The 12,368-nt window shown below is 45.4% G+C and overlaps 1 protein-coding gene across 16 annotated transcripts in view; it reads right to left on the bottom strand.

The window, feature by feature from the left end:
• The window catches only part of hspg2 (heparan sulfate proteoglycan 2), an 84,199-nt gene that overhangs the window by 32,039 nt on the left and 39,792 nt on the right, over window positions 1-12,368 (bottom strand). For 9 of the 16 annotated variants that reach the window (XR_015101883.1, XM_086120509.1, XM_086120525.1 and 6 more), the window contains 19 exons: window positions 12,157-12,304; window positions 11,896-12,023; window positions 11,666-11,752; window positions 11,528-11,586; window positions 11,317-11,375; window positions 11,000-11,140; window positions 10,667-10,840; window positions 10,167-10,346; window positions 9,963-10,081; window positions 9,763-9,874; window positions 9,480-9,593; window positions 9,146-9,273; window positions 8,915-8,998; window positions 4,049-4,119; window positions 3,859-3,923; window positions 3,598-3,738; window positions 2,888-3,079; window positions 1,362-1,745; window positions 409-492 (listed from right to left, as the gene is read on the bottom strand). Coding sequence is in view for 15 of the 16 variants with exons in the window: in XM_086120509.1 (XP_085976635.1) it covers window positions 409-492; window positions 1,362-1,745; window positions 2,888-3,079; window positions 3,598-3,738; window positions 3,859-3,923; window positions 4,049-4,119; window positions 8,915-8,998; window positions 9,146-9,273; window positions 9,480-9,593; window positions 9,763-9,874; window positions 9,963-10,081; window positions 10,167-10,346; window positions 10,667-10,840; window positions 11,000-11,140; window positions 11,317-11,375; window positions 11,528-11,586; window positions 11,666-11,752; window positions 11,896-12,023; window positions 12,157-12,304 (2,470 nt within the window). In the remaining variant the exon portion in view is untranslated. The remainder of the gene's footprint in view (window positions 1-408; window positions 493-1,361; window positions 1,746-2,887; window positions 3,080-3,597; window positions 3,739-3,858; window positions 3,924-4,048; window positions 4,120-8,914; window positions 8,999-9,145; window positions 9,274-9,479; window positions 9,594-9,762; window positions 9,875-9,962; window positions 10,082-10,166; window positions 10,347-10,666; window positions 10,841-10,999; window positions 11,141-11,316; window positions 11,376-11,527; window positions 11,587-11,665; window positions 11,753-11,895; window positions 12,024-12,156; window positions 12,305-12,368) is intronic. The other 7 variants (XM_086120576.1, XM_086120611.1, XM_086120618.1 and 4 more) reach the window with 3 other exon arrangements.

Here is a 12,368-nt window from a genome sequence, read left to right as displayed (position 1 = left end):
TTTTCTTTTCTTCAGAAAAACAATTTTCGGGCTGAATGTAGGCTCTGTACCACTGCTTCTGTGAGACAGAAAAAATAAGTACTGCTAAAAAAAATCCTTTGTTTTAGTTATTGTTAGTTTGAATCTACCAACTCAGAAATAAAATGTTTAAAAGCATCCCCCCCGCCCCCCCCCAACCCCCAAATCTAACAGCAGCTTTTAATACTCATGACCATACGACTTAATTAATGAGGAAAAATATTGGAGCATATGTGAAAAAGAACTGTCAAAAAAGGATATCGTGAGAGAAAAAAAAACATTCTAACAGAAGATGCATATGGGAAAACCCGACGAGTGGGATGAAGCAAAGAGGGGTCAAAAGGTGCTGGGAAGCATTGCGCTGGGGGATTTGACCCAGAGTTACAGTACCTTATCCCCTGTGAACTGTGTGGGGAGCTGCCAGTAGAGCAGATCGTCCTGGTGCAAGCTGAAACCTTTGTAGACCAGAGAGTACTGCGAGGCAAGGGGTGAGGGAAATAAAAGGAAAATGAGCCACAGAAATGGAGAGAGGCTAGCAGGCAAAGATCAAGCCGAGGAGGAGGAATGCAGAGCATAAAGTCGAATTCTTTCTTGGTACACGCTCCGGGGCGTTAATAAATCAGCCATTGTGCTGCCGACTAACCCGCTGTCTGACAACTTCCACTCACAGTAATGTGAAAATGACAGCTTAAGACATCTGAGGGTGGCTTTAAAACAGACGGCAGGACAGACGACATTCAAGCCGATGCTGTTCTAAGTGCACAGTTGCAACGTGCTTGATGAGAGCACAGAGGCCACGTGACAGTAGCTCAACTCGTCCTTTTTCGATCATATGTGGATGACAAACGCGCCAGTGTCCGGATCATGACGGCATTCACCGCTGTTGTAAGTTAAAGAAGACCATTGTTGTTCCAACACGGCCGTTCGTGAGATTGTGTTCGGGGCACATTATGGTGTGATTCCACTTTCATTGGTTATTATGCCCAGCATTTAGTTTGGGCCAAGGGCCTCCTCGCTTTATTGTGATGATAAGATGGAAAACAGTGAAATGGAAAACGGGCAACTGCTCCGACTAACTGTGCTGCCGACTAACCCGCCGTCTGACAACTTCCACTCACAGTAATGTGAAAATGACAGCTTAAGACATCTGAGGGTGGCTTTAAAACAGACGGCAGGACAGACGACATTCAAACCGATGCTGTTCTAAGTGCACAGTTGCAACGTGCTTGATGAGAGCACAGAGGCCACGTGACAGTAGCTCAACTCGTCCTTTTTCGATCAGGAGCTAAATCACTCAGGGCATTTGGTCCCTAAAGTCAGTCAGTTAAGCTGCTCTCCTGTACCTTGCTGCCCCCTCCAGAAGCACGGCCAGTCGTCTTGCTCACTGCGTTCTCGGTCTTGATTGACAGCAAAACCACAACCCAAAAGAAAAGGAAGAAAGTGATGGGGAAGGAACTAACAATGTTACTCTCACAATCTCCAGCAGAGAGTACCTGCATATGAGACGCATGGCCCGGAGAATATGATTGGGGTCTAGCAGGTCTAACTGAAGAGGAGATGCCGGAAGGACGAGCAGCTGGGCTCAGGTTACGCAAAGGCCGTCGAGAGGAAGAGGACGAGGATGAGGAAGAGGACGATGCCGGAACACGAGAGGAGAGTGGAAATTGTGGACGGGAAAAGTTTGAGAGGAGTGCCCAGACCTCATTATCCAGCTGTCTGATGTCCCCCTGAGGACGCATCAAGTGGGGATAGCCAGAGGATCCGTAACCACGCTAACACGAAAGCTGACCCGTCAGTGCTTTAGAGTTGTCAAACCAAACCAAACGCATCATGACTGCAAGTAGTGGTCATGCTTAATCATGCATTTTAGAGAGTGAGAGCATGCACTGCACACACAAACGAGTCCGCTATCTCTTCTCAATTCAACTCTGAGATTGAGCAGATTTGACCCAACAACATTTTGCAAGGTCTTGAGCATTCACATAAATATTCTCGACGTGTGATTCATCCACACCTCGTTGGAGCTCACGAAAGACGACAGGTACAAGTTCAAATTCTTGTTTTCGTCACCATCACATTCCAGTGTCAATTTTCGAGCCGTGTTGATATTAACGGCACATTAAAAGAGTAAATATACAATTGATCTGAATGCAGATTCAAAAATATTCACAATAAGGCCAAAAAGTCATTGTTTACCTCGGCATCTACAGCCATAGTTTCATGAAATTAAAGGCATATGCATACCAATCTTACACACGCACACACGCGCGTACATATATTATAAACAGGAAGAAACTGAATGCTATGAGTGAGATGACAAGTTGTGTCACCCTGGCCGCCGTACTGAAAATGTTCAGCCTGGGTCTCCGCTTGCCAACTTAATGTACGTCATGTTACTTGTCAAGCTAATCTGTGCATCAATGGTGTGAGAGGACTTGATAATGATGAACTTGGAACCCTGCTGTAAAAATATCATCCTGCTCAATTGACTTTCATATGGCATCAGGAAAAGACTGCAGCCGCACAAAAGTCAACTTCTAAGTGCATCGATGTTTAAAATACACATGAGCAACCACAAGTTTGATACATGCCAGCCGAGCGTATGCATCCAAGAGACACACAGTAGCCACTGGTACCACTTTCATACCTGTTCTGCTCGTTTCATACGAGTAAAAGACGAATCTTTCTACACGTCGTCAAAGCAAAAGAACAAACAAAAAATAAATAACTGACTTCATACAAAGGAAATCAACTCAAGTGATTTGATGCGTGCTGCGTGTAGAAAAGAGACAGCTGATGAAAAACAAGTCAAGCAAGAAGCTGAGAGGTCTACAAATTCCAGATGCCCACAAGCTCTTTGGGTACTGACCTTGTCTCCCTGGAAGACCCCAGGAAGCTGCCAGTAGTGGGGCTCCTGTCCAAGGTAGTCAAAGTTGCTGTAAGACAGTTGAGTCCCCTCAGTGGAAACCTCAACTGTGAAACCAGTGGAGATGCGGTTTGTACGTTGACGGTTCACCAGCGCGAATCCCTGGAAGTTCCCTGGAGAAAATTTTGATGATACCTGCAGGAACACATTTGTAAAAACAACGTGGCTCATGAGAAATACACATCCTGGAACTGGGAAGAAAAAACTGGACCCAGTAATCAGAAATCCAGTTGACTGTGAAGCGAGCCTTGAGCTGCCGAGATTTGAAGTTTGTCTTCTAAAACCAAAGCGTCTTACACAACCGTTTCAAAAATTGCTGCTGCATGGCCATGGAACGCGGAGACGAGCTGCTGTTGCAGAGGTGGAAACCAACAAAACCGCAGGGTTTATTGCCTTTGCAAGGCCTCTCCCATGAGGCAACTCGCTCTCTCCACAGAAAATGCATTTTGCCCCAAATAACTCCCTGAGAAATGGTAGACAGGCTATTTTGATTCTGGTGTGGTGGCTTCATCCTAACGTCACATTTCTCTTGGCGGCAAATGCTACTTGATTGACAATAAACCTTTGCTCTTTTGTCACCGCTTCACCATGTGCCGCCAATGAAGTGGGAACCAGGGCCTTATTTCAGAGCGTTTCCAGATTGCAGTGCTTACCAGGTCTCTGTAGTAGTTGGAGCTGGAGCACTGCTGAGTGACACCCATACAGAAGCAGGACAGGCAACCATCTTTGTTTTGCTGGCTAAGATGGAAGGTTCTGGGCTTGCACCTGGAGCACGAAGGGTCTTCAACATTCATCTATAAGATAGTAGGATTGTCATAAGCATCGTGATGCAAAGGGCAATTTATGTCCAGTCCATACTATGTATGAATTAGACATGACACAACAAAATGACAAAAATAAATACTTGTTATTACTTTGCAGCGACAAGAGCCACCACTACAGCCTTCACTTCCTCTTGGATCGCAGCGGTCGCAGTTACCTATGAGCGCACATCAAAGCACATAGTTGAAGACAGTGTCATTTGTTGTTGTTGTTTGTTTTTTTCTTCACCACAGTCAAGACCATAGTTGGGTGGGATAATACGTATCAAAGCATAGCATTTACCATTGACATCATTGTTGCCAGAAATACACTTCTGTCCAAGCAATGGGTTGCCCGTGTATCCTTGTGCGCATCTGGATTGGATTAAAAAAAAAAAAAAAAAAAAAGTGGGTGATGAGGGTGAGTGAAAGGGACTGCGCAACCTGGGACATTTAATAATCTATGTCTTTTAGCAAACAGACAATTACTAAGTGAGGATCCATCCTTTACAGCACATTATTCAGGAACAATAACTGCATTGCAGCGAGCATGGCTCCAATTCATAATACAAAAACATAGTCCTACTTGGCACAAAAAAGCTTGACCAAAAAGCTTTTTTGATTGTTTGCCACAGAAATGCATAAAGCACAGCCCAAGACACAATTTTCATTCAACATATCCCGGAAAGTGATTCTCTGACATACATTATGACGTATGCTTGACGCACAGAAGAACGGAACTGAACAGGAACATTGGGAAGGTAACTCAATCAGTTGCAGAACAAGACGCGAAGCGTATGAAGAAGAGACTTGCCAAGGCTGCAAGTGTGACAGTTAGTAGGATAATGTGCCTTTGACCCCAGCCAGATGCAAAGCACTACCACCAGAGGAGAGGCGACTGTGCGGGTTGCCTTGAGGATATCAAGCCTTAGCTCACCTGTCCTATGGCAGCTCCGAAGGTCAACAGCCAACAAACTGCTTCCATGCTGGCAAACTAGTCTAACATCTGAGACACGCCATTGATTCTCAATATCCACCAAACATTGGCCACTTATTTGAGCATACACTTTTAGTGCAACTCAACTGACAACAATAAGAAAGGTAAAAAAATAAATTAAAATGGTGACATACTGTACATGTATGTGAATATTGCTCCATGGCGGGAAGTAGCTCGGCACTTTCAGCGAACCAAATACCGGTATCTCTTATCAGCAATCCAACAGAATACACAAAAATTGTGCCAAGCAAATTCAGTCTGATTGATCTGCAAGTGACAGCCCACGAAGACCAATTATTCAGAAGGCGGAATCATCGTGGAAGATTCTAGCTCAAATATAGCAAACTACAATACAACTGTCATCAGCTGCCAATCGATAAACAAATGTGCTGTGTTTAAAAGAATGATCGTGTGTTTGAGTATCTGGGGACAAAATGGAGATGAAACATGTTTTTATTGTCTCTTGAAACGACACATTTGGGGATTTTTAAAATTGATTTACTATGACACAGAAAAATGTATCTTTCCACTTTTGTTAAAAGTCACCATCAATAAGCAAAAGCTATACGTCCACACAGAACCTCCCAAAATTATCACTGCGGCCACTAAGGACACTAGCACACTTGAGAGATGTGACCTTTTCAAAAATTAATTAACAAAGCAATGTTTGAGGTAGTCCAGTCATCAAGAAAACTGAAATAAGTACAAACCCAAATCCAATGAAGTTGGGACATGAGGTGACACATAAATAAAAACAGAATACAATGACTTCTCAACCTATATTTAATTGAATACACTGCAAGATATTTCATGTTCAAAGTGATGAACTTTCTTGTTTTTAGCAAATCATCATAACGTTAGAATGTTAAGGCTGGCAAAAAAGTTGAGGAATTCTCATCAAACACCCGTTTGGAACATCCCACCGAGAGATGCCATTGCCACCTCTTTGGGAACAACTGCATGAGATAAAATATCCGTTTGAAAATTAAATATCTTGTCTTAGAGGTGTATTCAATGAACTTTGTTTGCAAAACATTATATTCTGTTTTTCTTTACATTGAACACAATGTCCCAACTTCACTGGAATGTGGTTTGTACTGATGCTAAACTAATGCATCTCTTCATAGCAGACAACTACTTTATTTAAATTACAAAATGCGGGGGGGAAATCACAAGCAAATATCAGACAGTGACGTACAACAAAGCCCTTCATCAGGTTCCTTACAAGCGGTTAGATTAAGTATAAATAAGGAGATGGCGAGAAAAACAAAACAAAACAAACAAAAATAAAAAGAGTCATGGCACAATACAGTCTAGTCATCAGGGATAATGCGTATAGGGATGGCCAGCCTTCCCAGGACAACATGAAGAGAACCATCTGCATGGTTTTTATGTCCTCCTTTCAATAGCTTCAGTAGGTCCAAAATCCCAGATCTTGAATGTTTCTTGTCATTTTGTTGCTGTTTTTTGGTTGCTACTCGAGCCTTGGCTTTTGCTTTCGACGATGGCTTTTTCACTGACTTTACGGCAGTTGTTGATTTTGTTTGCTTGTGATGCAATGTGGATTTGGTGGTTGCGCTTGACTTCTTTGAGGTTCTTGCCTTTGTTGTACCGGGAGCTCGTGTTCGTTTTTTCATTTTCTTTGAATTGTTTGCAATTGTGGCCGTGGAGCTAGCAGGAGTCGATGTTACTATTGCTGGTGTGTTCCGATTCTTTTTTCTAGCTCGAAGCGAAGGCACAGTTGTTTTGGTTGTGTTTAGCCTGATGTTTGCTGTCACAACCTTGACAGAATTTGTGTTTTGAACATTTCTTCCCCTTTGGACAGTCTTGTCAAGCGGTTCATCGGATCGAAATGCTTTATCTCGTCCACTGTTAGCGGAGTGTCTTTGGGCGGTTTCTCTGTGAGATGGAGGCTCCAGTTGAAATTTTGTGACTGCTACCTTATCTTGAACTTGATTCAGTCGCGTTTGGTTCGATTGTGAAACATGTTTAGCTGACCCAATGGGCGACTTGCTCACTCGTCCCTTCGCCTCCGGCTTTGCTGTAGCCAAAGGTTTAGTTGGAGATTGCGGTTGGGCGGCACTCCTGACATTTTCCTTTAGCTTCGGTTTAGAATTAGAGACTTTATGTTTGGATGGAGACGTGACACATGTTGTGGTGTTTTCCAGTGATTCTGCGGAGACCGTCAACATTTTTCTCTCTTTCCCGGGTATAGTGGTGGGTTTACTATCAAGGAGACTTGGAGTAGGTATGCTTTGGAGTACCGTGGCTCGATGGGTGAGTGGTCTCTTTGTTGTTGTTCTTTTGCCTGGAGGGTGCGTGGTTGAGTACCTTGGGGGCACAAGTACTGTGCTAAGTGAAGGCAGTGGCATCCTTTCCTGGAGCGAACGGGACGTGTGTCGTGCACGTTTGATCTTGTTCATCTCCTGAGCCAGGGCTGTGAAGCCATCAATCAGGATCTCCAGCCTTCCTTCGAGTCTGCTCAATCGGGCTTCCATGTCATTGTAGCTCTTCTCGAGCTCGGTGACCCGTTTGGTCTTTTCCGCAGCTGACTCAACGGCAATAAGTTCCTTCAGCTGGGAACTGAGATTAATCTGTTGATCCTCCATCCTATGAATGCTTTCCCTCATATCAAGGGTGTTGCTCTCAAGCATGCTGAGACGCTGATTGAAGGTGTTCAGGTGAAGGCGGAGCAAGTGCTGAAAGCTGGACCGTCTGCTGTCTGGGTCTGGTGTGAAGCGTGGTGGGAGTCTGGTGGCCGACTTATTGGGAGCAACCGAAACAATGCCCGTCCCATTCTTTGAAGCAGAAAGGGTCGTTCGGTGGTGAGAAGGAGTAGAAAGTACTTTTCGGGTCGAGAGGATGGTTTGGGCAGTGGTATCGGGCCAGTGGTAGTCAACATGGTCAGTATCTCCGCTGCCGAAAGGCGTTATCTCTTTATCCACGCTGAAATTGAATATTGCTTCAGCACCACATCCCAAAGGAAGGTTGCCATCGAGCAGCTTCTCATGGAAAGGGTCCCCACAACTGTCTGCAGATGGCATCTCTTCTCTTAATGTCAAAACAGCACAATGAGGATTGTTGCTCGCAAAGACATTCAATGATTATCATTATCCACCCAAGTCTCCTTTGTCATCTTTGCCATCAGACCTACAAAGATTTTTTTTCAGACAGACAGCTGTCCTCATAAATGTCTCATCTACATTTATGCTACAGAAACCCAGAAAGTGTATGTGGTCTGTGCGGAGATGAAAAGACACAAGAGCCAACACAGCCTTGGCAACCAGCAAAGCACACAAGCTGAAGCAGAAGACCAAAGTAAAAAGTACCACAAACCAAACTAAAGATTTTGGTAACACATACAACACAATGGTTTGCGCTTGGCTTTCACCACCTAAACTACTGATGAATACCCAAAAAGTACAATAAAAGTCAATCCCAGAGGAAAACTGTTGATAGTATGACTAAAATTCGAGATGTCCAGCAGCCCAGGATAGAGCAGTGTTTCCCAACCGCCAGTGAGCCAGGGCACCCATTTTACATGAGAAAAACTGCACGGCAAACCACCAAACAAAAATGTCACAAAAAGTACGAATAGTAAAATAACCATCTCGGCTCAAATGACTCATATTGATTTACTTAGCGTGAAATCGGGGGTCTGATTTAATGGACCACAAAGTCATGACCTATTCTGTTGTGTGAAGGGCAACAGTCTACCATACAGTATAAAGAGCATTTGCCGCTAATTTTTCCATCCGTCACTGGCATAGACAGATCAGAAAATATATTTACGATTAATAAGTATTACTTTTCTGACAAAGAAAATTAAATTGGGTCATTTTCCGCGGCACCCCCGATGACCTCTCACAGCACGCTTGTGTGTCACGGCACCCTGGTTGGGAATCACTGGGATAGAGAATGCCAATTCAAAGATAACCGATTCCTGTACCACAACCGTTCAATGTCCAGTGTTGGAAAAAGACATGGCTAAAGTACACCACCGACATGCGTACATCCCTTTCCAACAACTAGAGGCAATGAATGCTAGTGCCAGCCCCGCTTAACTTTGCTGCCGGCCCACTCGGTGAACTTAAACCCAGAGCAGTGTCAAAATGAGCCCGAGAAGAAGATGTAGGGAGAAAGTACAGCAGATGGAGGCAGGGCGGGGTGTACCTCTCACAGCGTCGGCCAGTGTATCCAGGTGGACAACTACACGTTGGCTGACCATCAGAGTCCAAATAACAGGTTGAGGAGAATCTGTTTGAACAGTGTTTGAAGTAAGGATTTTGTTCGACCTCGTCGACGTGAACGTGATGAAGAGGTTGCCAGTGTTTCCGCATTATTGCAGAAATAGTACCAGAACTGACCCTCCTCAAAACAATTAAAAAAAGACGACAAACTCACTGGTTGCTGGATGCTGTTCCAGGACAAGGGCAAGGCTGGCAGGCCTGGGCAGCTCCAGCTGCTGGGTTTCCATAGTAACCAGTCTGACACCGTTCACACCGTGGCCCGTCAGTGTTGTGTTGACATTGCTATCAGCAGACGGACAGACAGACAGAAAGAAAGACACACACACACACAAAGCGGTGAGATTCACTCAAAGGTTTATACAGTGTACACAGAGCTTGTTTTCACGTGTTGAGCTCTGGCAAGAAACCCTTATCGCATTCCTGCACAGAGATGAAAGAAGTCAACAGTGAAATATAATTAGAGACGGAAGAGGAACATAAAAACCTACAAGACACCTGCCCGTCTCCGGGTCACAGCCGCTGGCGTACCCGTTGCAGTCACACCTCTCACAAGTGCCCAGGTAAAGACCAGAGCCGGTCCGCGTGTAGCCTTCTTCACATTCCTGTAAAACCGAGGCAGAACACCCAAGGTCAGCAAAGCGCACAACAGAGGGGAATCTTTGTTTTGTGAAGCAGTCAATTGGAGTAAGTCTCAACAACTGCAATCGGAAAAAAAAATACAGTGATTAATTCAGCAGACCAGCGTGATTGGTTGAAATGAGCCTTGTGTACCTGGCAAGACGGTCCTCTGTATCCTTGAGGGCATGCACACTCTTCCACCTCAAGGGCACGTTGGTTTCCAGTTGAGTGCGGAACAGCAATATCCATTTTGATGTCTGATATACTGTGAAAGGCAATTTTACATTCGTTTTGACCATCTTTCAATTTATTCTCCTTGAATTTGTTCAAATAGAAAAGTCCCTGAAATGTACCTGCTCTCTGCCATGTTGTCAGCGTAGGTGGCCCTAATAACCAAGGCACTAACATCAGCCAGAGCCATAAGGAGGTGTTCCCGTGTGCACGGTTGCCCGTCAGCTCGACGCCATGCAGACTGCCAGGACGGAAACGGATAAATTCAGCCTACTTTGGATTTGTGGGTGAAGACATAGCGATGTACTTGCAAGAATGATACAAACTTCTCTGAACGTCACAGTGACTGTTTGTGGCACACGTGGTAGGGGCTTGGTAGGGGAGTAGTGTTCCAGAGAGATGCCATTGCCCTGGAGAACCACATCTGGCTGACCATCAATCACCAGGGAACGCTGGAGTGACTCAAAATGCACTGTGTAGCGCAGCTCCCCACCGTAGGCTGTCACCTGGTAACAACATTGAGAAAAGAAAAGCTCACAGTATTTGTTCTGTGACAGATCAGGATACTCTTGCGCACGAGGCGTACACTTGCCTCAGCCTAATTTCTTGGGGGTAAGTGGAAAGGGAGTGAGAAGATTTTTGTTGGGCTTCACTGTGAAATTAAAGTTCAAAGGACCTCCGCTGTACGGGCAGGTCCAGTCATTTTCACTCGAATGTGTTGAGACATGACTCAGGGCGACAGAACGCTGAGGACTGAATGAAACGCCTGACTGATCTTCTCCCTGCCCTTACATGCTTTCGACCGTACCTTGTTGATTTATCTCACCTTATCTCCTCTGAAACTCTCAGGCACGACCCAGTAGTAGATGTCGTCGGGGATGCTGGAAAAGGAGCGGTAGACAACTTCTGAGGGGCCCCTCTGAGAGATACCCTCGCTGATAGTTCGAGTGTTGCCGCTGTTGGTGAGCGTAAACAGCCGTCCGTTCACTCCTCCTCGCACCTGGGAGCACAGGTTAACGAAGACGGTAGCTTTGAACACTCACGGGTCACCACAAATGTCGCTTTCACACCGCTCCATTTAGCGCCTGCAAGATTTGCTGATACAGCCCGTCTGTGTGAAAATATGTTTCCCTCCCTTGGCTAATCGTATCTACTATACCTGATCTCGACTCCAAGTGGAGCTGGCACACTGTTTGGTGACGCCCATGCAGAAACAACGCAGACAGCCCTCGGGGTTGTTTTCTGTTAGATGGAAGAAGCCTGCCTTGCACTCATCACATTGAGCGCCTGCCACGTAGTTCTGGGGGGAAAAAAAACAAAACAGATGCACATGCCAGGCTCAGGCTCATTCCTTAAATAAAAACGGCTATATTAAGGAAAGTCAGATTCAGAAACAGAGAAAGAATGACATAGGTAACAATAGGTTTGCGTCTCCTCTGTAGTGTTTCACACGGCACTTAATCATGCAATGTGTACCTTGCAGCTGCATGGCCTGCTATTCGAGCTGATGCTTCCTCTGTTATCACACTTGGTTTCTGCAGGAGGGGGAAGACAAAGACATATGGAGTGGAAAGTTCACCTGGCAAAGGTCCAAAAGCACAGCATACCTGCGCCATGAGCACATTCTTCTGCCAACTCTACTACAAGGGCAACCAAAACTCGAGAAACTTGACTAAAATGTACTCACGGTGAGGAACACATTTTCCATTTGGCAGAAGGGGATTGCCCTGGTAGCCAGGAGCGCATCTGAAAAAAATGGTGGGAGAAGTGACAGATTTGCCATTTAGTCGACAGTAATTTACAATCAAATATTTCATTCTCTCACTTTTCACAGCGTCTTCCCGTGTAGCCGGGCTTGCACGCGTCACATGTTGGTTGTTGGTCAGAGTCAAGGAAGCAGGTGTCAGAGAACCTGCGGTGACAAACAACGAGACGTAGGTAACCATTTACAGCGGTGGGTTAATAAGTGGCGTGTGGAATGAATGACCCATTGTTCAAATATCTGAATTCGCAGTTTTTGAAGGGGGGGGAAAACAAATTCTCAAAAGACTTTACCGGCGAGAGGTTTCATAGTATGGACAAGGGCAAGGCTTGCAGTCGTCGGCTCGGCCTCGTCTTGCGTCACCAAAGTAACCAGGCCGACACTTGCCACACTGCGGGCCTTCTGTGTTGTGCTGGCAGCTCTGCAGTAGAAAACACAGTGACAAAAATCTTCTTATCAATTGCGTGCGATAAGGAAAGGGAAAAAGTTGGGAGTTGATCTTGTTAAATGACATCAAGAGTCATTATCGGTAGGCCAAGAGTATTCGTGTTTACCAGACAGTGCCCACTGATTGGATCGCAGGCGCTGGCATGTCCATTACAGTTGCAACCGGCGCAGGTGCCCAGATAGGAGCCACCGGGGACACGCTCAAAACCAGAGGAGCACAGTTCACAGGACAGGCCCGTGTATCCAGGCGGACATCTGGGAACCGGAAATGTCATCATCATTAAGTCTTGTGACATGTCGATGGACGTCACTTAGCAAT

This window comes from Hippocampus guttulatus, chromosome 1 (assembly GCF_054856545.1).
Source record: "Hippocampus guttulatus isolate MCC_2025c chromosome 1, RoL_Hgut_1.0, whole genome shotgun sequence".
NCBI lineage: Eukaryota > Metazoa > Chordata > Actinopteri > Syngnathiformes > Syngnathidae > Hippocampus > Hippocampus guttulatus.
Note: the sequence above shows the minus strand (reverse complement) of the source record. Positions and strands in the feature narration are given on the sequence as shown.